The following is a 27,865-nucleotide window of genomic DNA, read 5'->3' as shown; positions in this document are numbered from 1 at the left end:
GTCAGTCACAACCTGCCGCTCAAACGGGGTCGGGACTTTCGGTGCTGTGGTGTCGTGCTGGTATTATGTGGACACTGAACACGCGCGGTTCCCCGTGAATATTTTGGATCCGGACCGGCAGTCAGAGAAGAGGTGAACTCACCTTGCATCCAACCATGGGAGGTCAGATAACGAGAAATACCTTTTACGGTAAGCACATTTGACATCATATCTTTATTGTGAATCTTTATTATGGATAAACCCCGTGCTCTTGTCAAATGGAAGCTGACTGTATTGAAGTTGGATGCGTGCTTGTGCAGTCTATCCTCAAGCCTATGCTAGAAATTACTGTAAATATTAGGCTTCCTGTTAATATAAAAAAGATAACACATATGAGGAGTGAAGGTGCTGCTCTAGCCAAGTTGTTATCACCCTGTGAAGAATTTCCTTAACAATATTAGGTAAACTGTGAATAACATCATCAGATCAACTATTTTTCAGTTCTGTGACTATTAGGCGTTTGGAGTGTTTTCTCTTTCTCAAATTTTGATATTTGTGGCATCATGTTGGAAATGCACAGATGTTTCTTCTTCTTCTTCTTCTTCTTCTTCTTCTTCTTTTTCTTCTTCTTCTTGTCCTCTTCCTCCTCCACATTTCTTTCTATATATATTTTAGTCACACTTGGAAGATACCAAGTAGGCTAATGGAAAAATTAACCAAGTTGGCATAGAATCACTTTTTCCTGCTTGCTGGCTATATATTTGTCTTTATAGTCACAAGTGGCAACTAAGCACTAGTTAGGACTACATGCTTGTGAACTGTGAGCAAATAATGTAACAAGTGTTTTTTTTTTAATGTTTGCCAGAAGGGCAAGTCTCTATATGCTGATGCAGCTAAGACAAAGTTGTATTTTCATTAGATCCTCCTTGAATTACGCATGTCTGAAATGGTCATAGTTAACAGGTGCATTAGTATATTGCTTTTTCCATGTGATTGTTTTGAATAGAATAGCATTACATAAGCTAATTTATTTAGAATTCTCTGCTATTTTCTATGTTGATTGTTTAGTTGCAGTATGTATTTTTTCTAACTCTTTAAGGTTTCATGATAAAGATGCAATGTTTTATTCTGATGTGTCAAGCATTTGTCTAGGTGAGAAGTTATTGATTATATTGATTGCAATTGTGGTGGTAGTCTAAGTTTTGGTGGGATGGGGGGGGGGCAACTAATTTCATAATGTAGCGTTTGATGAGGTAGGTGTACAGTAAGTTTTGTACATTGGCAAATATGTATAGAAAGTGTTACTTTTTTTTTTTCAAATTGTTTTCACTGATCACTAGATGTCCTATATTGCATGAGCTGATGATCATCATATCAATTTGCTATATAAGAGTCAAATAGTATAATTATTGTTGGTTTTGAGTTGTTGCATTTAAGTTAACCAATATACAAGATTACTGTAGGGTAGCAGGTTATGAAGGCTCAGGGTTATAAAGTATTACTGAGGTTTTGGCATGGGACTTTGAAATTAGCTATGAGGTTAAAGCAATTTTTAGTTAAGCTGGTTTGTTTTATGTGTTGAGTGATAGTTTTGAGTGATTATTAGGGACAGCACCCATTGGTATGTTATGTAATTTTATAACACCGTTTATCACACAGTGTTGGGTCTTAACAGTGATCTTACATGAGGGCCATCAGCTGGCCTCTAAAGGTTACTACTGCACACATTTCAGACATGGAAAGTTCAACAAGGACCTAATAAAAATCCTACAGTCACATAGAGACTTCAGCAGATCTAGAGGAATTCACTGGCATCTGCCATCCCCTCATCTAGGAAATACCTCCCAAACAAACTGCATATTCTTTCTAAATTGAAAGAATATTATAGAATGAATACATTACATTATTACATTACAGAATAAGTACATGCATTCCTGTTTTCTCAGAGCCTGGGTCTATGGCACATAAAGTGGTTTCTGTTTTCATTTGTATGTCACTCGGGTGAGACACAAAGATGTCCTCTTTAAAACTAATAAAGTTACCTAACATTAAACATAAAACTAATTTGACAACAGATTTAAGATCTGCAAACTGATTGTTTCAGATTACTGTAATGTTCAACATCTTCTCTATTAACTCCTTGGGTCAGTTTTAACTCATAACCTGACACCAAATGAATACTGCAAAGTGTACTGGCATCTTAAAAAAGTTACAATAATGGCACACAGTAATGATTATTGAAAGATGTTTTAAAACTTTATGGTGTATGAGGATCACTTTTGTTTACTTCTCATTGAAACTACACAAGGTATGACATATGGCCGAAGCAAAAAACGTATACGTGCCTCGTGGCTCTTTAGGATGCTGCCTGTGAGTGCTACTCCCGCGAGAGAGGGCCGCCGAGTCTTGATACTAACGTCACACCACATTAGGGGCTCTGTTGAGGCTTCTTAGTAAGACCGAGCCTGGGGATAAAACACAGAAGAGCTGCGTAGGAGGCCAGGTGACACTGGCCAGGGCCACTCTTTGTCTCTCCACTGTTTGTCGTCTCCAATTAATGACAGCAAAGGCAGTCACAATGTGTGCGGCGGTGCACTAAGTAACATTATCCTTCCTTAACCTGCGCATCTGACGTTTGTCGTGGCACCTCTCTTTATCATGGCGGGGCTCTGCTCAGTGTTAACCTTGACATCGCTGTCAGGATGCATGACTTTGCAGACATGCTTAGCCAGCCACTGTATCATCAACAGTGTGGGCGCCAACCAGTGGTGTAACTCACATTTTGGTGAGTTTATTTAATTATGTATTTTACTTTATTTGCGGTTTACAGACGAAGCCAGTAAACCCATTCAAAAATGTTTGGGATTTGAAAGTAAGGCTGCTTTAATTAATTCCCGAAAAGATGAGTTTCTGGAGAAAAGGGGGATTTAATTTCACAGCAGCAGAAGTGATGTTAATATATTGAAAAGGAAAGAGTGTTTGGATTGTCTCATTACATGCTGATGCATGCCAGCTGTTACACTGTTTGCAGTGATATAGGAGGTGTTTGAGCTGTTTTCAGACAGATTTCAGAATACTGTATTCAGGCTTGTGCCTAATCAGCGATTGAGTACAATACACTCCTGTTGTGTTTTCCTCAAGACATCACGTAAAAGATGACATCATGGACGCAATATGGCCGAAGGATTTGTTATGACTTCATTTAAGACCATTGTTGTGCATAGAGCACAATTCAACATTGTTCTACAGTGACGAGAGCATGCGAGGACCTCAAGGCACCAGTGTATGCTTAAACAAATACACTGTACTTTTCCTAAACCCAGAACACTTGGCCAAGGCCATCTGAATGTGTTTTGACAATAGGGAAAAAGTTCTGCGGAAAAATGTGACAAAGATGCCTAATTGAGAATATTTCTGATCCTGTCCTTTCCAGTTTCACCTCATCAAATTGTTGTTTTTGCATCCATGGATGGAAGTCATGTTCTCATCCACTGCACAACATCTCTGCCTTGAAAGTGCTGTGATTGTATAACAGCCAGGGGTCTGGTCTCAGAAGCCACATGATGAGTCGTTGCCAGTCCTGACTGCCTTAATTGATTTGTCTCCTGGGTACATTAAAAAGCTCTTGACCCTCTGAGGTCACTCACAGATGAGCAAGAATAACTGTCTTTCAGTAAGAGCATGTGCAGGCTGCTTCCCTCATGCACATACACACACAGTTCCTGCTCCAACTGTAGGTGTTAAAATATAAGCAATTTTCAAGGACAAGTCCTAATTAGGTTTAAACTATTCCTTTCACTTCCAATGTTAGCGGATTGGTGTGATTTCATGCCACTTAAATCCCTTTAAATGGTGTTTGCAGAGGACTGTAGTACTGAAGTGCAGAGAACTACTGTATCAAATACCATAAAGTATGACATTCAGTTGTTATGTGATTTTTGCGTATTTTATGGATGAGTTTTAAATGGTTGTGCCTTATATGTCTAATGAGAACAAGTTGCGTGGGAAGATTTCAAAGTACCTCCAAATACCTCCACAACAGCACAGTGTCCTTGGCATTGTTGTATCGCTTTGAAGAGAAATTGGGAAACATGAATGGGGAAAGGAGAGTTCAGCCTAAAAAAGGGAGTAACTGTGGATTCAGTGCTGATAATGGCTTTGAGCAATTCCTTATCAGTCTTAAACAAAAAGGCAGATGTGAAAATGACATATTTAGCTGTGGAAACAGTCATGATTCACACGGGTGTTTGTTGGAAAAAATGCTAAAAATGGAGGTACATGTTGTGAGTCAGATGTTCTCAAATGGGTCCACTCTTATTTTGCCACTTCCTCTAACCAGCAAAGTACATTTTCCCAAAACTGCACTTGGTAGCAATAATTTTATATACAGACCGTCACTCAGGGTTTTTTTCCATTCACATACAAAATACACAGTATGTTATTGTTTCTGCTTGCACCTGTTTGACTCTGATTCATACAGATTGTGATTGATGTGCGTTCAGTGCAGTCAATTAAACATGAGCCACATCTAGGATTACTCATAATTCCCAAGCCTCACTATTACACAGTAGGAGTTGCTTTCACCATATACATGTCAAGAGCCCCAGCAGGAATTCCTTTACATAATTGTTCCTCCAAGATCCCTTACCGCTGCACTAATTTATCTGTTACAGCTGCTATATCTCGTCTTAGCTAATCATTTTTTTACTTTTTTACTTACTTCTTCTTTCTCCTCCTCCCTTTCCTCTTCACTCCTTATTATTACACAAATGTTCCCCGGCACAGAGAGAAACAAATTGCTTAAACACAAACCGGTTCAAATTTGCAAGATGTAGAATAACAAAAAAAGAGAAGGGTGTTTCAGGAAATTACCAATTACTGAAATTACCGCATTTTGTATGAACTTCTCACAGCTGCACTATTCTCCATAACTGCCATGAGAGCAATTCTACATTTGTATTTTTTTCATCCAAGGAGAAATTTGTATTTAATTTACCTCACACAACTACACACTCTCACATCGAGGTGTGTGGTTGTAGTGTGCACCCTTGAGTTAGACACAGTACCTGAATATTAGATTATTTTATCACATTTCTACTGAATTGGATATTACAGTAACAGGTAAAATATGAGCGAGGAAATGGCATGTGACAGCAGGTTACAACCTGGACTCGAACTCATGACATCAGAGTATATTGTATAAAACAAAGCCTGCTGTGGTACCGCCTATTCTAATCTTCTACTCTAATCTAAGACTTGGGCATTTTGAAATTGTATCTCCACAGTGAATTATTCAGTAATGTATTTTCTGCTCACCACCTTTAACATCAACAGGACCAGTCTAAGCATAATTCTCTCATTCATAACCACTTTCGCTCTTCCGCCTAGATTCTCTGAATGGGCCTTTCCCCTCCACGTCCCACCGATGCCACCACAAGCCCAAGCGCTGCCTGCCCATTCAGCAGTGTGGCAGCCTGTCCTCCTTCCCTCTGCTCTTCCACCCCAGCGCCAAGGGCTCTCAGATAGTCATGGACCTGTCCCAGAGGACCGTCAAGAGACAGGCCAGCTTCTGCAACGCCATCACCTTCAGCAACAGACCCATCGCTCTGTACGAGCAAGTTCGGCTGAAGGTAAGCGGGACACCTGGCCATCACTAAGCCATGGGCAAGGGTAGACTCTTCTCTGTCTCCCCTTCTCTCTCATTCTCTCTTTATTCTCTCTCCTTTTATTCACCTTCTTTGTTCTCTCTCTGTCTTTGTCCCTGTCTCTCTTTCTCTCTCTCCCCCCCTCTCTCTCTCTCTCTCTCTGTCCTCTTTTCCCCTCCTGTTCTGATTTCCTCTGTTTTCCCAACTCTTGTGTGGGCCAAAGCAGCAGCTTAGAACAAGTTTCCACTTCACCTATCAGGCCATCTATGTCTCGAAAGTGAGAGAGCAGGACAAGCATTGCCATGTGAGGAATACTGTTATCTTGCACGGTAAATGCAATGTAAATAGAGGTTCTAAATTAGACAAAAATAGTTACTCTGCAGGCGATAAACATACCAGGGGACCTAATCTTAGTGTTGTTGTTTTTTCACAGCAGATATGTTGTTTTCACCTTACGGTTGACAGAAGAGAGAAAAACACCTTAAATATTTGTCTGTTGTATTCACTGATGAAAAATACATTTCCTCTCCAGATCACGAAAAAGCAGTGCTGCTGGAGCGGGGCTCTGCGCCTTGGCTTCACCTCCAAAGACCCGTCCAGGATCAACCCAGACAACCTGCCGAAGTACGCCTGTCCCGACCTGGTGTCTCAGAGCGGCTTCTGGGCGAAGGCTCTGCCAGAGGAGCTCTCCAACGAGGGCAACGTCATCTCCTTCTGGGTGGACAAGAAGGGCCGGGTGTTCTACCGAATCAACGAGTCCAGTCCCATGCTGTTCTTCAGTGGGGTTCATGCCTCTGAACCGCTCTGGGCTCTCATAGACGTCTATGGCCTCACCCGAGGGGTCCAGCTACTAGGTAAGTCCCGGACTAAGAGGTTTTTTGTGTGTGTAGAAATGGTGAATCTATGAGTAGTATTTGTTTATTTTTTGGGATTGGGAGTTTCTTTTTTATTGCATTTTATGGCATTTACAGATTGAAAGGGTAACATAAGATCAATCGTCAAATAATAATTGGGTGTTTTTCACTGCAGTGCTTTTCAGTTGGAAATGTTCTGCATCTGATAGTGTGAATGGTTGTAGGTGATGTTACGTACAGCTGCTCCACTTTTCCCCACACCCACCAAAATAGCCCAGTGGAAAAAAAGATGGTGGGAGATTAGAGAGATTGTATAGTTACCACAGTCATTAGTATCAAAGAAATTTCCCTAAAGGGGAATTTCAAAATGTCTGAAATCCATTCTAACAAGTTCACCATTCTGTTTGATGGGTCATTAGATCAAAGAAATTAAGAGCAAATAGTTCCCGCCCAATCATTAAAAGTGGTTTTCCACTGCACTTATAGATTTATCTGCAGTATGTTTACACTTTATATTGAAACCCATTTGTTAAACTCATCATATGATGAAAACAGCTGTCTCCTATTTTGGAATCAAAACAAAACTATGCAAAATGGATGAATAGGAATCCTTGCTAACACCTGACCTATTTATAAACATTTCCAGGAATTACACTGCCTCTCTCCAAAGCATAGAAGCTGTCATCGGCATTAATAAAAAAAATAGAAGAGGCTCCATATTGTGTAGATAGTGCCATTTAACCTCATTTCTTGCGGCGGTAGTTGACAGGGAGTAGCGTGCTATCTGGTGATGGGCTGTTCAGTCTCCAGCACCAGAGTGCGACTATCTGGAGTTCAGTGGCCTTGTGGTGGTGACCAGCACACAGCTCTTGTTCTTCGACAGACAAGAGGAGGGATGATGTCAGGTAACGACACGTCTGGGGCCATTTTCCCAGACAGTCGAACCAGTGGAATGTCTCACTCTTTGGATCCAGTTAAGAATCCCACTTGTGGCCCTGTAGCCGCAGGCAGGACAGGAACACGTGCGATCACACCGCTGTTGTCCGCAGGACAGATTCAAACATTTAACTTAGGCCCACATTCTGCCAACAGTAATAATAACTTTATTTATTTAGCACTTTTCTAAACAAGGTTACAAAGTGCTTTACATAAAAAATAAAAGACAAGAAAAATAACAATTACAATAAAACACAACAAGGGATAAACAGACCAACAATATATCAAATAAAACAGGCAAATAAAAGTTAAACCAATAAAACCATAAAAGAAAGATAAACACAAGTAAAAGGGTGTAGATAAAAGAATAATTCAATAAAACTATGTGAAGGCCTTCGTATAAAAGTGAGTTTTAAGAAGTGATTTAAAAGACGTCATGCTGTCATATTGTCTTACTGTCATAATAGAATATCAACACACTGCCTTGTGTATTGAATTTTGTCCTTTAGGCTATAAAAACGGAAAAAGTTACACACTTTTATTTTTGCCTGTGGGTCATGAGAGCAGCTTCATCTCATTGTTTCTGCCCTGGTTTTCCCACATTGATCTATACACTGCTTCTGCTCCTGATGGCTTAATCTTCCAGCAGAGAAGCCTTAACCCTCAGTCAGCTGAAGGGTCACTTTGCTATCAGCCTTCTTGTATAGCCTGAGAACGTCACCAGTCAAGAGCATGGTATATCTCAAAGCCCCACTATTGTCTCGGCGGTTGGCTGCAGTTCAACAAGCACTTAGTCCCTGAAATATGGGGCGGACACATCAAAGTCTGTTGTGTTGTGAACTGGCACATGTGCTTATTTTCCTCTAACAGAAGGCTGCATTTCGATACTTAATGATGCTTACACTAGGGTCTGACATTAACGCTGCACCAGCTGATAAATTCGACCAAATTTCACCTGTTGTGGGCAAAGCTCTTTATCACACAATCTGTCCAGGTGGGGAATTACAGGTCCGCAGCAGTTGTTTTCTACTGGGGACAAATGGAGCGAGTTGCTGTGAACAAACTCTGTGGAGTGTAGAGGCTGGGCTTGGCTAGATGACCTTGATTTGGCTTTTGGGGTAAATGTGCAAAACAAATAAAAATAAATAGTACAAAATAAATAGTACCATGAAGCATATAGGCTACATTACATCACTAGATGATTAATTGTTACTGTTTTTAGGATTTTTCATACATCAAGTAAACAATATTTAGAGAAAATGAAAATATGAGCAGTGATAATTATTCAGACTTCCTCTTCCCCAAAACAGTTAACCTTTGTTCCAAGTGAGCTTAACCATCTTTGTGTCTGTGACTTCATTCCCCAGCTGACATAGCCTACAACTTCACCCAACCAACTTTTTTACTCTCTGTCTGTCTCTTTCAGAGTCATGTAGCCCAAGAGCACAACTGTATCTGGTGATATCCTCTCTGTGAATAGCTACTTTGCCTTTCATATTTCATGGATTAATTATAAAAGTGTCCCTGATCACATGTCAGCGCGCATTAGTATAACTGTCACACTTCTTCTGTGTAGTACCACCCGTTTTGAGACCGCTCCATGCTAAAAAAAAAAAATCAGCACCCATGACCCTTTGTGTCTGAACTGAATGGGTACAGAGTAAATCTCTAATGAAGACAGTTTTAACAGGCACAAAGAATCACTGCTATGCTGGTAAAAACTTCACTTCAGTTTTGGTGGTTTCATGATTTTGCTTGAACTAAAACTCTTTTCTGGTTGATTTTATAAACCTAGAACCTATGAAACTCATTCACAACCCATGATAAAATCTTGAAAACACATAATTGTCAGTCTGAAAATAATGCTTTTTTCTAAATTCCTGAAAAGTTGTCTTTTTGAAGATAGAAGTTTTTTCATCCAACAGCAGTGATATACGATGAAAGGGATCGATTTTAACAAGGCTACAGTCAAATATGATGTTGTTTGTTTGTTTGCTTTGTCTAGTGGATAATCCGCATCAAACACATGCTCCACAGGATTCTCGTGCGGCGGTGTCCGTTTGATCTTTTACGGCCTTACATACTGTGTAAAGGAATTCATCAAAGGCGCTATCCATCACTGTCTTTTTGGTTATGCTTTCTCTCTCAACGCCGCCTGCTGCCAAACAGTTTTCCCGGTATCAGGCCGTATTCTGATGTTTAAGGATCTCTTTAAGAGCAGTGTTGTTTCCTCTCTGAGCTGGTATCAAGGGAGCGCAGTTTGGTAGCTAGCCACCCATGCAACGAGTCAAAGGTGATCCCGAGACCAGCGAGACGGCTTGAAAGCTGAGATGGTGTTGCATAAGAGAGGAAGCTAAATTAATCTGCTGAAATCAAACTGAGCCTCGGGGGGTGTCCAGACCAACAATGCTGCCCATGCAATTTAAGAAAGATCTGTTACATCACCACACTCTTCCTACTCACGCAGCTATCAATAAAGACTGAAGTGCCTTTGCTTGGGTTTTGTACAGAACAGACTGTGCTGCTGCATCTGTGGCGCTACGCAGAGACACATTAGCTTTTATAAGCACGGACAAAAGGTTTCCTCTTGTGCATTATATTTCTCATGCAGCTCTATTAGTTCATCATACAGTAGAGCTATATTTACACAATGTTGTCTGTGTTTGCTGTATTCTTGCAAGCAGTATTATATGGAACCTGCTTTTAGATACAACATTGTGCAGGAAAAATGGCAAATATAAAAACATTTAAAGGTGAATTGTTTAGCAGTTGGTTATCAAGGGTATAATGTTCAGAAATGTTGTCTTCCTTCTCCTTTTGACGCTTTTGGATACCAAATTATTTAACATTTTTTAAATTTACTGTTTTAAAATTCAACATTTTTGTTTTCTTGAGTGATCCATGTGCCAGAAATCAGGTCAAAAACACTGGTCACAACACTGTTTTTAGTGTTTTTAGTTTAATTTCCCATAAGCAAAACACATATGGGAATGGTGTATGTTTCAGCAGTCAAAAAAGTAATGGGAAATCACAGCACTCTCTTTACACATGCATGGCTGTATAGCCTTAGCAGAATGTGTTTGTTTATGGGGCAAATCCCCAGAGACCACACAGCATCCACCGCTCCATACAGGTATGATGAATTTCTTCCAAGGCAGATAAGCACAGCGAGTGGAAGCCATCTCTTGATGGATGTGAGACGCTCTACTGGGGGTTTGTTTACTAGAGGTAGATGAGTCACTTAATCACTGACAGAGTGGTAGTGATCCATGAGACTGGCGTCAGCTAACATCATCTACAACCTGTCTCTCTAGTCATTAGAGAAGAATCCAAAATGGCTGCCAAATTGTCAGCCGGCTCTATACCTCTCAGGTGATTAAGAGGAGGGTGTTGACATCAATCATCTGTGTACATGGCATTGCAATACATTAGGCCTGTAAAACATCATGGTAGGGAAACCATCAGCCGTACGCTTTCCATGCTTACTATCATTCTGCTAGCCATCACTAACTTTTCCACCACAGGGAACAGAGCCAGCCAAAAAGATACAGCAGGCCACAGTGTTCGGATCAGTGAACAGTGAAAGCTCCTACTGTATAAACTGCATTCAAACATGCAGTTTATACAGTAGGAGCTAGATTTTGCAGGTCGATGATCTCTTATTCCTGGTGCCGTTTTATCACAGTCTGTTCAATATTTGATCATTCTGCCTCAAACAATTAAGCGCTTGTTAACATTCATATCACAGGTTACCTAAATTAAAACTGAAACTGATGCTTGTTAAAGATTACTGTACCTTTGGCTCGTACCCTTTTTGTCTGCAGATGAAGAGATAGTGTGAAAATACTGAAAAGGTCTGTGCTGCACAAACATGTTTAAGAGTTGTCTGAACCTGATTGTGCTGTACTTTTCCTTTCTTTGTGTCTATTTCTGTCTGTGTTCACACAGACCTCGCTTATTGTTTCGCCTGTCATCACAGATATTATGTGGAGTTATACGGGGTTTTGATACGTGGAAATGGTTTTAAATCAGCAGAGTTCAGATAGGTGCAATGTGACGTCAGTAGCCGGATAGCCATACAGCACAAAACAATGTTAGGGTCAGCCTGGTCATTAGCTCAAAGGACAATGCAGGTGAAAATGGCTCAGTGTTTGTTTTGAAACACAAACGAAATGATGAAGAACAAAATATATAACGCATTGAACAAGAGCAATATGCAGATTTTTGCTCACAATTTATCAGCAGGAGTTTGAATTCTGTTTTTATACTAAAGTGTATATTTAATCATGCACAGCTCCAAATTGTTGCGTTTAATACACAGAACATTGTGTTCCTGCTTGTGTCCACAGGGCTTCATACTAAATAAGGGGGCAGAACTAAGCTCTTTTGTTCATTTTGATTGATGAAGACATTTGATATGCCTGAAGGGTCTAACTATCCTCAAGTAAATGGATTCTATACTAATACATCCAATTACTTGTCTGGTGCTTACAGCCAAATCCTCCAAAAACAATAAACTGAAAATTCAGCATGGTAATAACAATGTGCAAAGTCATCTGTCAAAAGTCTGTTTCCAGCCAAAGGCAAACAGCAGACAGTGAGAGAGAAAGGCATGGGAGATGCTAAATGTCTCCTTATTATAAACATTTAGTAATTTCCTTGAGCTGAACTCTTTTGGCAGAATTAGGCTAAAACCATGAATCATGCTAGCGCCTGTCGCTCTCTTTTTCTCTCTCTCTCTCTTTCCTTCCACATTCCCTCTCTGGGTCTGCTGATCACACTAATAAATCATCTGAAAATGGATCCTGTTTCAAGTGATTGGACATTTAAACCTGATTAAAGTCACATTAAGATTTTGCAAGAATATCCTGTCCCAAGTTCTCCTATTTTGGAAACTTTGTTTTAGAGTGTCCAGGTCAAGAAGACCATTCAGGCCGTTTAGGACCCTCTCTATACCTTTTTTGGATAAAAATCTTAAAGCTAAAGCTGACTGTGCTCCAAGTGTTTGGTAACCTTCTCCATCCGTTTCTAGCATTGTCCCCTATAGCTTCACGCGTGTCTGCTTTTCTTACCCCCACGGTCGACTCTGCAGCCTCGAAGGCCCGCCATGCCCCTCCTCAGCATTCAGCCAATCACAAGTCACCAGCCTCTTCCCAAGCCCAGCAACTGTGTTAGCCAGTTTAACATGCTAGCTTTAGATGCTATCTTTTATTTTGCCATGGAGGGCCGAGAGTCTGCAGGTTTTCATTTGAACAGAAGCTGATTTCACTGATAGTTCCTCCTCGCTGGTTGAAGGTGTGCTGCTCAGTGAAACCACCTGCTGTAATGTTTGGATGAAAACCTGCAGACTCTCCGCCCTCCATGGCACGAGTGCCCATCCCTGCTTTAGACAAACTCTTTGTTGGCCAGTAAGCTAACCCCAACGCCACTGCAAAGGCAATTCTGCATGTAATTTTAGAATATCTGTGAATCTCTTATTTATTTGTTATCAATCATTTTTTGGCTAGCTTGCTTTGATGCCAAGCTAAACCCAACCATCTCTACTGCTACTTGCTACGTTTAACTCATTATACATCAAACAATTCACACAGATTATAAAGAGAGGGTACATATTGTTTCTGTGCATTATATTTGTCAAGGTATTGCATTAGCCTAACATCTCATACTCCATCTAGCCTCTGTGGCTGATTACGGTCTATGGCTGATTCACAGTGCATTCATGTTGAGGATAATGCACAATATGTAGGTGAAGAGCACCATATATATTCATAACAGCACAACATCAAGTGTATTATCATTGCCCCACTTATACCATGGCCAAAGATAAAAGAAAAAAAACAAGGACTGTGTATTCACCATTCCCCTGCAGACAAAAATATAATTTTGGGTGTATTCACTCCCAGCTTTTTGTTAAGCTCCCTTTGCTCATTCCGCTTTGTCTTAATGTTAGGTAACTAAACCAATTGTTTCAGCTTCTCTATATAATTAACATATATAGTAACTAATCCACCGAATGGAATGGATTTTAGACAGGCTTCTCATCCCCATGACACATGTTAAAGTTGATATGCTGTTCATAATTCACTGCTATATTTACGAGAATATCTTAATTTTCCCTTTATTTCTCATTTGCACCTTTGTTATCCCTCAAGTCGTTCTGTACGCCCAAGCCTATCAGACAGTTGGTCACAATGGGATGAGGGGACTACAAACTAAAATGTTGGCCAGTCTTTTGACCTAACATCTGCCAGTATGTACACATTGGGGTTATGGTCTATGTATTTATGAGAGCTCTGTTTCAGATGATCTCAGTGCTTGGAATTTATTTGATTTGCTGAACCAAAATAAATGCCGCTGGACAGGCTGTTGCGCCTCAGCTGTGATTTAATCGGCCCAGATGGAATCGAACAGATTTGCAGCAAATCAAAATAGAAATCGTAATGGAGCCTGTCAGGTTTGGATCTTGGGAGCTGCGGGTTGTAGAGGGGGAAGCCTTCAGAGGGGAAGCTAATCACTTTCAGATGACCAGAGTCTAGTCTCAGCAGAGATGTGTATATATATATGTTTGTGTGTGTGTGTGTGTGTGTGTGTGTGTGTGTGTGTGTGTGTGTGTGTGTGTACTGTAGTTTTCACAGAGGTTCGCTCCATCTCTCCTTGATCAAAACAATGAGATGAAACTGTAATTGAAGAAATGTGTTTAAGATCAAATTGAAACACCAGAGACAGCAGAGTTTACCCAGGCACATGAAAATATTCAGGATACTCTAAAAATTGTATACCTTGAATATACTGTAGGCCACATATTCTAGCAATTTTGAAAAGAGAGGTATTTGGCAAAAACAAGAAGTGTGTAAGTGTGTTGCTATAAGAGCAGGGATCAATCAAAGTGCATGCAGTGTTTTCTGCAGGTAGAAAACTCAGACACTTTGGTTAAGTAATGCTCAGGAGTGGCTTTTAAGTGAACTTGGAGACATTGCGCCCTTGTGACGTCCCTGAAGTGCTGAGCGAGCTTTTCTCCGCTGCCGTTTGTCACCTCGCCGTGTCCTGTTTTCTTTCCACGATCACAGTCCAAAAAACCAGAAACACCTGGCGCCGGACCAAAGAATCCGGCTTGATCTCTCAAAAACTCCACATATGTGTCTCCTGTTGCACATGGCATCCCGGATACTCAGAGTTCATTCAAACTCGTGGACTTCTCCTGCAAATCGATATCTTGAGACCGCCCCTCCCGCTTCGCGCTCAGACACATGTACTCGTGCCACTATCTTCACTGGGATACCACTCCTTAAAAGCTCATCAATGTAGATTTTCCCAGGAGACCTTTCTCTTTTTTTCCCCGTGATAAGCAAAAGCCCCCTCTCTCTCCTTTTTGGGACAGACACACAGCCCTCCCTCCAACCTTCCTTCTCATGACAGATGACTTCACTCACTCACTCTGGACAGAGCCCTGGATAGGCCCCCTAGGCATGCATACTTAGGGCAAATCCCCAAACAGACACATACACACGCATACACACACATACACACACACACAATTGGTAGAGCTGACCTTGTGTAGAGGTTGCGGCTACACTAAAACCCCCAAAAGCCCCCTAATCCTATTCCACCGGGCCAAGGAATGAACTGAACCCTCCCTGTCCATTCAATTCAATGCCATTGTCTGAGTGTTGTTCAAGACTAAAAAAGGCATAGGATATTAAAAAACGCTTTTAAAAACACTAGAGTAATGCATCCACATGTTCCGCTGGAGTCCTGCTGAAAGATATTTCAGGGTGAGGTGGGGCAAGGCTGTTTGTTTTGGCACCGCAGTACTGAAAATATTGAAAAAGCCTTTGCAACCGTGATAAGTTCGACATCACTCTGGGATCTGTTCGCAGAGTGAAACAGGATGCCGCTTTTTCAACCATATCCTGGACATCCTTCTTTCCCAGTGTCTAACATTCCTGCAACTGGTTTTACCAGATTGAGTCAAGACTTTCTGTCTCTGGCAGTTTCACCTTGTTTGAATAGGTAAAATTGGAATAGGTGAGATATTTACCTGTCCATGTATGCTTTGCAGGCACAGGTTCAGGCGTGGGTGTGTGCGCTCTTAACTCCTCTTAGACAAGAAATTCGTCCCTAATGATGAACAAAGGCGAGTTGAGTGAGTCTTGATTTTCAATTTTTCTCACAGCCACTATGGTAATAAAACACCAGAGCCAGGAGGTCAGCCACTGGCCACTCAGAACAGTGTCAGTCTGGAATGTGTTCATCTTGTTTAAATGGTGTTTTATTCCGCAGTTTGAGTAGCTGGAGCTGTTCAAAGACTCAAAGACCACTTAATTTTACAAGGGCAATTTCAGCCATGCACTTAATCACGTCTGTATTGTTTTCTGTCGTGATTGAAAAAGTGATTACAGTTTTCTCTTGCTATTCAAAAGCTTCAAGGACTTTAACATTAAAATTTCAAAGAAGAATATAATCACCATTATTCTCAATACACCCCATTATAAAACCGCTGGAGCATTGCCAAACGAAGCAGTGAAAAGGGGGAACTCAAAAAAAGGCGTGTTACGTTAAGCCACAGTGAATTTATTATGAATTTTCTGACATAATTGCTTCAAACGATCTTCAGAGGACAAAAGATGCAAGTCTGCACCTGTCTGTGTGTGATTGACATTTTAATGAGTGAGCCAGTGAAACGCAGGGCAATCCATCTGAGAGGAACCAGCTTTAAACCCCCAGCTACTGGACTAATCACACTTGGCCCAATGTCAGCTGTAATGAAAAAAAAAGCTCATGCCCCAAATCAGGACAAAAAAGATTGTTTGCCATTGTGCGCCATTGTATGTCAAAGTCTGAATGGTTTTAAGTGACGTTCTATTGCGGGACTGGTGTGGCCGAGTCTGTCCCGCTGCTACGGATGTGTTAGTTGGTTGTGAAAACAGTGCGTGGCGTGTACCTTACCCCCGTGCATGCAAGTATGTTGTGAATGTTTGTACACACACACACACTTGAACACAGGACATGACAGGACACAGACGATAAACATAGTGCATTGTGTATTTGAAGCTGTGATCTCATGGCGTGACTCAATGCTTTTGTATTCATCAGGTGTTTTATGTAATTCTATCCCACCCTCCTTTGAGACCAGTATCAGGAAGGTCACACATGTTCATTTGGCTTGTCTCTTTATCTTAGATTTTTTTTTTTCTTTGATCTTTTATCTTCTTTTTTACACTGGGTAGAAACTTCCTCGTAACGTTCCGATTCTTCTCACGGCTTGTTTTGACGGCTGTGTCAGTCTCGACAAACGGAAATTGCGAAGCGCAGACGGCCATAATGGCAAGAATAGAAATTATCTCTTGTATCCCGTTGTCGGCTAAGTTTGCCTTGAAGATGATAAGGCTGCTAATAATAAGAGCCTCATGCTTGGTTGTGGACACTCTTGACTGAGGAAGTAATTAAGGTCAAGCAGTTTATCTGTGGCTGGCCGGAGATGTGCTGTCTGTGTGATAAAGAGGGGGTGGTGAGGGTTTGCCCTTTCTCTCTCTCCCCACTCACTGTCCAGCTCCCTCTCTTTATCCTATCTATCTTTCATTCTCTCTCTCTCTCCGTCACACACTCCCTCTCCATCTACTTGCCCATAGGGGAAGCCCGAAGCAGAATGAGGGTGAGAGCCGCACAACTTAGCTATCATGTCAGTCATCCCTTGGCCAGTCCCTCTCCACTCTTCTCGAATGTCCAATCAGGCTAATTTTAGCCCATGTTAGAGGGCCGTGTTAAATTTGGCAGCCTGTCCCTAGGCGTGCTATGATGCAGATCCGTCTGTACCAACTGTGTGCTTGGATAGACAGGTTTGTTTTTTTTCTGTCAATGAACTTCCCTATTCAGTCAGCAAAATTAGCATTGGAAAGGCTATTTGTGAGCGTGCTACACAGCACACACACAGAAATATGATATGGTTTTTAGAACGCTTGTCCCTTTCTGAGACAGGGAAAGGCCATTTTAAGCACTCAGACACATAGCTGAAAATGTTAATAGTGCACAGAGGTAGGATACAGTACATGAAGTCACTGCTGCTGAGACTGTGTGTTATGTAAACATGTAGGACTGGTGGAGGCTCAGTACAGCTATTTGAAACCTAATTACTGTACATACACTTTACTTCTTGACAAAGAATAATGGTATGCCAGCTTCATTAGAGAATGGCCTTTTATAAAATTCCAAACTCAGGATTTAATAGCTCATAAAAAATGTTCATGCTCCAGGACCTTAATTGTGGTAACACTCCATGAAGACTACAATGCACAGATAAGAAAGTGTGGCCCATTATCATAGGAAACCAAGCCACGGAGAGAGTGGGAGCCTAATTGGAGTGGTATCCTGTTCAGTTCAAGTGCTTGTGTGTGGTTCAGCTGTAATGGGTTTGACTGTGGCACTGGGTACAACTGGAGTGCCGAGAACACAGCTGAGCTTTATGGTCTTCGCAGTGGCTTCAGCCGAATCACTTATTTCTACGTTACATAAAGCTATTATGTTGCTTTTACTGTGATACAGCCTTTGGCCTCCAGCAATGTCCCCACTTAAAGTTCTGATCTGTTGCTAAACACAAAAACATTGATTTATTTGTTATATCTTTCTGAACTACATGCTTTTATCACAGAGAGAATGTAATAGAAGGAATTATTAAAACGCGGAGAAGCCTGGAGCCACCATTTGATTAGCGTGACTCCAATGTATGATGAATAGCTTATAATATGGACAATGAATGTAAAACAAACCATTGGTCTGCCTAACAATGAAAGATGAATACTTGAATGAATACATTAAACAAGGTGTCCCATTCAGATTAGTATCTGTGGATGGTTATACATGTTCAAGTTTTCATTTCATAATACAGCAAACGAGTGATTACATAACGTCTCTGTGTTTGTCTTTTTCCACAGACAGTGAGATGGTCCCTCTGGACTGCTTGCGTCCTCGTTCCTTTACTGCCGCCCACCGGGCCTCCATTCAGCGAAACGGTGATGACCCGCGCCTTTCTATCAGCCTGTGTGACCTTAGCCTGCAGCAGCAGGAGCTGCATCTGGAGGAAGAAGACGAGGAAGAGGAGCAGCTACAGCCCCTGAGCTCCAGCTCCTTCTCTTGCCACGTGCCCCAAAACTCTCAAAACTCCCAGCAGTGCTCCCTGCTGCCCAGCCTGTTGGACACCGATCTGCACTTCCACTCGGTGCGTGGCATCCATGTCACGGCGCTGGATGAGCAGACGGTGGCGCGGCTGGATCACCGCGGTGAGGAGAGGACCCTGGTGTTCACCAGCCGCCCGATGCGCTGCTCAGAGACGGTCTTTGTGAAGGTGACGAAGGCAGGTTCCTCACGGCTCGGGTCTCTCTCCTATGGCGTGACGTCATGCGACCCGGCCACCCTGAGGCCCAGCGACCTGCCCTACAACCCAGAGTCCCTGGTCGACCGTAAGGAGTTCTGGGCGGTGTGCCGGGTGCCGGCGCCGCTCCACAGCGGGGATATCTTGGGCTTCGTGGTGAATGCAGAAGGGGAGGTCATGATGAGCCATAATGGCGTCAGTGCAGGGATGCAGCTTTGTGTGGATAACTCCAGGCCGCTCTGGATGTTCTACGGTCTGCATGGCTCCATCATGCAACTCAGGATCTTAGGTAAGTTCACTTGTGTTGTTTCTCAAATACTGGTTTGGGAAAAAAAATATTTTTAGAATATGGGTGCCCAGGAAAAAAAGAAAACTTTTACACTAAAGGGTAACATACTCTATTTATTAACATTTAAAATAATTTCAATAGATTTCACTTGTACTGTTGCATCAAAATGGAGGCATCCACTTAGGGTGTAGGGAGTAGGAAGGACTTAGGTTCCAACCCAAGTGTATGAATCCTGAATATGAATACTGAGTATTGAATAATGAATACTGAATCCCCAGCAGCTGCATGGGTGCTGTTGTGTAGGTGATCCTGACGACAAGCGAAAAGAGATTTTCCCTACAAATATCAACAAAGTATCCCATTACTATAATTAGTATTCGTTTAAATAGTGTTGTTGTTGTTGTTGTTGTTGCTGTTGCTGATTAGGTGTACCCTTTGGACAGCATGATTGTTCACTAGTAAATATTATGAGTCAGGAAATATAGAAGTGTTAACAAGAGCTTCTAGATACGTCAGTTGTAGGTAACTTTTTCCATTCAGAAGTAAATGCAGCCTCTGGTCCTTGAATGACCCTCGGAGGCTGGATTCCAGCTCAGCCAAGTCATGAAATAGTTTCGCTCTCCCTCGCTTTCTGTGCTGCTCTCTGAGTTTTTATCAACTCATATATCTCTCTTGGAATTTACATTCCCCACCCACAGTTTGCATATGAATGTAAACTTTGTATCTTCAGTTGAACAGGATTCCCGTCAACTCAATTGTTATTTGGCTCCAGCAGAAATTTTAGACAATTTTACCACAAGATCAACTGGAGGTTTTTTGAAATAATTCACACTTAATCAGAAGTACACACACACACACTCACACACTAACTGTGCTCAGTTGGTATGCATGACAACCTCTCATCTCTGGATGAGAGTGTAAAAACCTGCCTTGATCAAAGCAAGTTCCCACTGTTTGGTGTAGAGATTCTAGCTCCCAGGATCTGGGTCCACTGGGAAGGCTCAGGAATATCAGACTCAAAATGACCAGAATAATAACATGTCAGAGGCTAAATAATGGCTGACAGGTTCAGGAACTGTTGGAAATGGGGAATTAATGACAACCAGTGGTGGTGGTTGGTGGTTTCAGGCCATTTTTCCTTCCATGAGGTTTTCCAGTGGTTTCCATTGATTTTGATACAAAGGTGTAAATGTTGGAAGATGGATGTATTATTTGTTTTTCCATATAAATGTTGCGGTGATGATATAGGCAGAAACAAAAACGTGTTAGTTGAAGATGCGTGGCAATTATAGTTGTCTGGTTTTCCATAAAGAAAGCTTATATGCTTCCAAGCTCTTACATTTCTGATCATTTCATTGCTTGTTGGGTCAGAAAATATTTTTAGTGCAGATACAGTAAGGGCATTGTTGGAGTTTCCACCCAGTTTGGAAAATGGCAAAAAACGTGGGTCAGATGCAAAAATAGTTACTAATATCACCAAGAGTTCCCATTGAACAACACGTCTACTCTGTATTAGTTTGTATTAGTTTTTTTTTCTGAAGTGAATAAATTAATAAAGCTTTAGTACATTTTGTATGAGTTTAATTAAATTTTGAAATATGTAAAGCTGACTTAACTCACTTTTAAGACTCCTGCACTTAAGGGATTTAAAATTCTCTTTATTCATATGATGGAGCTGTAGCTATCACTTGAATGCTAATTATGTCATTATGATATGGCTGTGAAATACTGTAGTATGCTGCCTGTAAGCAACAAATGTGAGTGCTTTGGATTTGTTTACAAGCCCTGCAGAAGCTGGCATTTTGTCTTCATGCCTTGAACCCCCTGCTGCTCCACCCCAGCTTTGTATTCTGACCATGTTGTTAATGATAATAGCTCTGTCCCAGCCTGTTAGACTGTTCTCCTTACAGCAGGACCGGTCTTTCTGTAACATCAGGTTAAGGTTGGTTAAGGTTGAGGCCCCAGAGGCCAGACAGCCCCACAAAAAACAGGAATAGAACTAATATAAACATATTTTTCATTGATTTAAAGAAATGTACATACTGAAAACACCCCTCTTTTTGTTACAGTAAAAGTTATTTCCATCTTGAGTCATGGCCACCCCCTATACTCAGTCAGGCTGTAGTGGTAGTGGGCTATTACACTTCTAGCACAATATTGCCTCTTGAAGCTTATTTGTCCTGCCACTGCCAAAAAAAAGTGAAGCAAAGCTACCCAAGTGGAGCAGAAAAACAAGAGAAGAAAATAGAAGTTTTGGTGACAACTTTTTTTCATCAACGAATCAACTGTTGCTAGGTTTGCTGTTAGCAATATTACCACATCTTCCAAGCCCAGCCCCTACAACAACAGAAAGGATGGATTAAAAAGGGTGAATGTTGGGATTCAGGGGGCCCCATGCATGCCTTCGCCTAGGGCCCCCAAATCACTAAGTCCACCCCTGCCTTACAGAATACATAATTAGGGGGGATGTTTCATGAGATCCTCACATCAAAATGCATTGATACTTTAGTATTTTATACATTTTCCCCCTTTTTTACTCCTATAATTCATTTCCTGGTTACAACCTGTCAAAAAAAGGGAAATTGCATTGCATGTAATGTACAATCCTCTCCTCTCCTCTCCTCTCCTCTCCTCTCCTTGTGTAGTCTATCAGACCGGGGCTGAGGAGGTTATTTCTGTCTTGCGTGGGCTCCCAGCAGCCAGCATTATGTATCTGGAGGGGGGCCCGTGATAGCTCCTTATGATGCCCTCCATATGCATTATTAAAATGTAATTGCATAGAGGTTTGAAATGCTGGGTTTTCCACCCACACTGCATTCCCATAACAGTGGTCCTCCAATCCTCTCTCTGTACTTCCTCTTTCCCCGTGCATTTTCTTCCTCACTCCCCCTCTCCTCGAGTCATTACCCACTCCAGCTGTGGGGAGTGCATTTGTGACGTCTCTGCTCACCCACTCAGTGCAGCCGCACGCCATGAGTTGCCATGGAAACATCTAGCCACCGAGGCAAGTGACAGTTTTTCATGGTCGGGTGTTGTCAGGCCTGTGAAGTGGAACAGATGGGAGTCTGTTGCTCTCACATGGTCATTTTGTCTGCGTTGTCTTAGAAACCAAGATTTGACATTGTGCATGTTAGCTTTCAGAATCAGTAATGTCCTAGTTAACTGTTTCTGCATCACAACCCTGTCCGGGTGTCCTGGTGTGTGTGTGTGTGTGTACAGTTGTTTCCGCGTGCGGTTGGCTGGAATCATAAATCAGGAATCTGTCAGATGCCAACATAGCAGTAGAAAAAGAGCTTGGTGAGGTGTGGCAGAGATCCCCACGTTTGATAAGCATGTGTTGAAAGCCACCATAGACACTCTGGATTTTTTTGGATCCTCATATAGGCCGGCCCACAGTCCCGCCTGCATAGCCAAATGCATTTCTGCTCCCACAGCCAGCGGTAAATTCATATAATAAGAGAAGGTGAGAGGTACGCTAGATGAAAGGATGCATAAATAGGCATGAAGGTTATTCGTTCTGTCTTATTAGAGGTGACCAAGATGTTTGCTAACAGCTGGGCTGTCACATAGGTCTCATTAAGTGGGTAGTGGTATGGATTTATTTGTAGTCTTGCACTGTATATATCCTACTGTATGCACACTTGTATGCACACTACAATTTTTAAAATAATAAAAAGATGACTGAAATGTGTATCTCTGCAAATAGGTACAAACATGTTGGTCCCAATAGTAACCTTCTTCAATGGGCACACATTTTGGATAGCTTTCCAACAGTGCAATGGACTTGGAGTCTTTGCTATATCTGTTGATTTTTGAGCAGAATACTGGTTGCCACATAACCATGTGTTTGCAAAGGCTACCAAGCTTTGTTTATGTAGGTTGAAACTGAGACTCCAGTAGTTGGGGTGAGCCAAAGACATCAGAGTTCAAAGAAATGGATAAGAGCACATTGTTATCAAAGCTTTTTGAGATTTTGCCTGTTAGAGTTATGCATAAAATATGTATATTCTTGTCATAGCAATAAACCTCACAAATACGTTTTCTTTTCTTACATTTATTTCATTTTATTCATTTTTATTTTATATTATTTTTTACCATCATTACTTAACCTTTGTGAGCAAAGTCAAGGCAGTATTAGGGAAGCGAGGAACTGTCATTGTAGGGAAATCTGGTGAGCAAATTACTGACAAAATGGGGTAGGATGTAAACTAACAGTGTTGAATCATTTGACACATGGAAGGATGGTTGTGCCAAGCTACCAGCCGGCCAGACAGCGTAGCAATATTTCCATCATGGTCAGCTGAAGGACAATGTGTAAACAACAATGCTTTATGCTTGCCAGACAGACTAGATCAGAATTTGTCTGTGGAATTGGCATAGGTATTCTCCTCTGTGAGGTGAGATGAGCTGCCAATGTGAGAACTGATGCCAGGGCTGATGGTTATGGGCGGGCGGAGGGGGGGGGGGGCACTCTGTGGAACCGTTCTCTTCCGTGCCCAGAGGGATCATGGGCGAAATGAAAGAGTGAGAGAGAGAGAGAGAGAGAGAGGGAGAGAGAAACCACCTCACAGGCTCCTGACTCACTCACAGACACCCACACACACACTGTGGACTCACAAGTCATCTGCAAGGAGATGGCACAGACTTTGTGTGAGTGTGAGTGTGTGTGTGTGTGTGTGTGTGTGTGTGTGTGTGTGTGTGTGTGTGTGTGTGTGTGTGTGCATGTGCGCGCGCGAGAGGGACAGACTGAGACAGAGAGAGTGAGAGATGAGCCAAGACATCCGCTCTCCTCCATTTGCTAATTATCAGCTCTGACTAACTTCTCAGAGCTGCACACACTGTGAAGGATGGAGAACTTAGTTTTCCAGTTACACAAGCGTTACATTTGGCTCTGTTGAACACTTGAGTCAGCCCATAGAACGCATAGATTATCTGTATGTTTGTACACAGAACAGACCGAAAGGGAGAAGAAATCAAAAGTGAATCTTTGGTAAGTCACGGTTGTCTTTTCTGCCCTTCCAGGCTCATCTCTGCACCCAGACCTCCGAGGGCCATCGGTCCCCAGCTCCCCGTCCTGCACACCCAACACCCCCACACTGCTGTGCAGTGGCAACTCAGAGCCCAACCTCAACACATCCTTGAACATCAACCTCAACTCCAGCCTCAACACCAGCTACCAGACAGCCTTCACGTCCTCCACAGGTTTGTCTATTTTTTCCATACTTGCACCCTTTCTCTTTTTTCTCTCCTCTCCTTTGGCTATGTAGTATACTGTCATGGTGGAGACAGACACATATTTCTGTCTCCACCATGACATGCTCACTCTCTCTCTCTCTCTCTCTCTCTCTCACTCACTATCTCAATCTCTTTCTCACTCATTCACACATCTCCAATATCTGTCCTCATCTCAGGTACGACCCCCGGCTCTCCATTCTCCAGCCACCCGGAGTCCCCTACCTTCCCGTCCTGCTCCGGCTCGTGGAGCGACGAGTGCACCATCTGCTACGAGAACGTCGTGGACACGGTTCTTTACGCCTGCGGACACATGTGTCTCTGCTACGCCTGCGGCCTCAAACTCAAGAAGATGGCCAACGCTTGCTGCCCCATCTGCAGGAGGACAATCAAAGACATCATAAAGACCTACCGGAGTACGTAGACGTGAAAGAGACGATGCGTCGCGTCAGGGAGGTTGTCAAAGGCCATCTGAGACCTTGTAGAGACGGACACAGCACATGTGATTTATGGCTTAGCTAGAGCCATCAAAGACATTATATGGGCCTAGCAGAGCATAAAAGCCCCGCTTGTTTGTGTGTGTGAAATCTGGCTCAGGTACACTACAGCAGGATAAATCATAAATAACATTATATCTATGTTATGTCAAATGCATAGCCTTGGAGAGCCACCAGTGATGTCTCCATCGGGACCCAGCAATGAGATTCATCAGAGTGCATCGAAAATATGGTGCAAAATCATGTGGTACAAATTGCAGATTGGACTGGCACCTCGAAGCCACAGTTTGGCCCACTATTGTCCAGCGACTTGTCTGTGGTCTCTGCATCTATTGTAGAGGAAGTGTAATCTGAAGAGGCATCTGTCTTACTTACTGCAGAACAATAACCCTCCATCCTGCTGGTGATAGCATCGCCGCTAGGTAGTTTCAAAGAGGTGAAGCTGTCCAGAGCCGCAGAGGACGCGAGGAGGAGAACTACAGTATCTGTGGTTTCATCAGCCGCTCCTCCGCCGCTTGTCAGAAAACATCAGGTCGGAAAGTGTTGTTTTAGAGCGAGAATCAATCCTCCTGTGAATCTGCCTGAAAATCATCACCACAAAACAGTTTTACCAGAGGCTTTCTGAATGCATCTCCTGGTACCAGAAGCCAGTGAGGAATGAAGAGGAGAAACAAAAAGGTTTTTTAGTTTTTGTTTGTTGTATTTGTACAGTTAAGAGAAGTGATGGGGAGAAAAGCCTTGGAGCACTTCTAAAATGTCCCATTTTGAGGATTTTTCAAATGCATTTGTTTCATATAAGTGCTCCTCTTGCAATAAGATACAGTAAAATGCATAAACCTAAAGGCTAAAGGAGTCGTTAAAGAAGCTATATTTTATGTGATAATTGAAGTGTTTTGCAGAATATCCTCTCGCTACGCGCTGCGCTTCTGTGAACAGATAGGAGAGATTGTGTGAAGGGTAAAATGTGTGAATATTCTCGCCATAGAAGGTCACACGGTGAATGAGGATGTAAATCAATGAAGATGGAAAGAGACAGAGAGAGAGAGAGAGGAGGGGGAGAGAGGATGTTGCATGTTTACGGAGAGAGATGAGACACAGTGAAGGAAGGGGCACCTTTGCAGTGCGTCTGCACAGCATTCAGTGGGAAGAAACTATTTGCTCAGGCACACCAGCTATATCAAAACCCTGTAGGACGGCCCGTAAAAATGTCGGACTTGCATGGGTCGCACGTCCAGCTTCTTGGCAGTCACCGCTGCCATCTCTGGCTGCTGAGTAAGACTGGTGGAAGGGATGAAAAGTCATCCAAATAAACATTGGCGGACAGTGTAGTATTTTTTTAAAATGGCTTATCCTGAAAGGTCACAAGCGGATGATGAATCAAACTTTTTCTTATTATAAAATCATGAAACAGTTTTATTATCCCGCTATAAGTTGCTGCTTACTTCAGATTACACATTTCTCTTTAATATGTAAAAGTAGAACATGAATATTTGTGTTGGATAACGTGGTAAAAGTATTTCAGTGCACTGTGTTTACAAGTGGAAAAAAAATAAAACTGTATTCACACGTGTGCAGTCGGTGACAAGGATGTAGCTTGTTATTGTTAGACTGTGTGAGATTTACATTTGAATATCAGTTGCTGAGTGCTGCTTTCTGTCTTTAAAGCAAATGTTGAAGCAAACTCCTTGGACATTTTCACTTGACTAATGCATTATGTACCGCTTTGAATTGTAAAAAAAAAACAAAACAAAAAAAAGAAACCAAGCCATTTTCAGGTGTAGAGACATTACTCAGTAACTTGTAAGATAGTTAAGTGGTGATTTTATTTTTTTCCATGGTGTCCAAGCTTGTCATCTCGCCACTATCAAAGGAAAAACAGCAATTGTGCAGTACAGCATTCGTGTCATAGTGGCATCTTTCTATACTTGTGTGCCTTCAAGAGAGGAGTCTGGACTTACATTGGTCAGTTAGGCTACAACACTGTGGAAACCAATTCTGTAACAAGAGGACTCTTGAGGTTCATCTTAATCCCGAGTCACTCTTACATGGTTGTGATGTCTCAGATGGGAGAAGCTATAATAACCACACAACCTGAGTACCAATGCAAAGCTATTGTGTTTGATTTTGAAGCAGACATTTCAGTGTGCTTGATATCAGTGTATGAAGTTCTTCACTCCTGGTGATGAAATGTCTAAATATCGCCTCGTCCCCTCTGTCACTGCATTGCATAATACTGGAATTTTGTTGTGCTTGAGAGATGCTCAGCCTTTACATTTCTACCTGTTGTTTTTTTCCTGACCAAATATGACCTTGCAGAAATGAAACATTGTGAAACATTTTGATAGAAAACAAATTATATTGATGATGATGATGATGATGAGTGTAATAATAACTGTACATTATGAGATTTATTTATTTTGTCAATGCTATTATAATGAATTATCACTGTGTTTGTTTTATATGTACTATGTCAGAAAAAAAAAAAGTAAAGTAAATGTAAAAAAGTATTGTTTGTTATTTTATTGTTGCAGAGGTAAAGACTATAGAAAACTGTATTCCCCTGTAAGGCACTGTGGTTGTTTTAGCTGATTTTCACAATGGTATTAATATGGGATTATAATGAGTAAAGTTGGTATTGCTTACCTAATTAGTTGGTATCCAAATTATATTTTTCCTACTTTTGCACATTTAAGTCCCATCTTGCCATTTATGTTGTAGTAGAGCCGGCATGAATAGTGCCGTGATAGACATAATCTTGACAACCTGTTTGAGATAGTTTCTCAAATGTGACCAAATATTTACAGAGTCCAAACAAAACCAGCAAGTAAGTGAAGGAAGTTAGAAGGAACTTTGTGTGTTTTGGACAAGAAAAAGAAAATCAGCTTATAACGTCGGCTTCCTGTGCTCAGAATTTCCATTAGTTGTCAAAAAAAAACATTCTTAAGCAGATTTCTGAATTTGCTAATTATGTTCATTATGTTATTCAGATGAACACGACTTGAAATAAAGTTCAAGAACAGTCTAAACCACTGGCTTTAATTTCTTACTCTGTCTTAAGTAAAGCCAAC

The 27,865-nt window shown here is 41.7% G+C and overlaps 1 protein-coding gene across 1 annotated transcript; it reads left to right on the top strand.

Moving 5' to 3' along the window:
• LOC139929200 (E3 ubiquitin-protein ligase NEURL1-like) lies at positions 1–27,768 on the top strand. The gene is made up of 6 exons (XM_071922024.2): positions 1–189; positions 5,368–5,609; positions 6,157–6,478; positions 18,343–19,068; positions 24,091–24,270; positions 24,480–27,768. Exons 1-6 carry the CDS (start codon positions 156–158, stop codon positions 24,722–24,724), a joined length of 1,749 nt encoding a protein of 582 aa, XP_071778125.1. The 5' UTR covers positions 1–155; the 3' UTR covers positions 24,725–27,768.
• Positions 27,769–27,865: the final 97 nt, after the last annotated feature.

Source organism: Centroberyx gerrardi, chromosome 15 (assembly GCF_048128805.1).
Source record: "Centroberyx gerrardi isolate f3 chromosome 15, fCenGer3.hap1.cur.20231027, whole genome shotgun sequence".
In the NCBI taxonomy this organism is placed as follows: Eukaryota; Metazoa; Chordata; class Actinopteri; order Beryciformes; family Berycidae; genus Centroberyx; species Centroberyx gerrardi.
The sequence above is the reverse complement of the archived record's forward strand: the minus strand, read 5'-3'. Positions and strand labels throughout refer to the sequence as shown.

What these genes read in the sequence shown, in the direction of transcription:
- LOC139929200 (XM_071922024.2), top strand. Translation starts at nt 156, where the DNA reads ATGGGAGGTCAGATAACGAGAAATACCTTTTACG. An exon ending in ACGAGCAAGTTCGGCTGAAG is followed by an intron (nt 5,610 to 6,156) that starts GTAAGCGGGACA and finishes TTTCCTCTCCAG; the next exon opens with ATCACGAAAAAGCAGTGCTG. An exon ending in CATGCAACTCAGGATCTTAG is followed by an intron (nt 19,069 to 24,090) that starts GTAAGTTCACTT and finishes CTGCCCTTCCAG; the next exon opens with GCTCATCTCTGCACCCAGAC.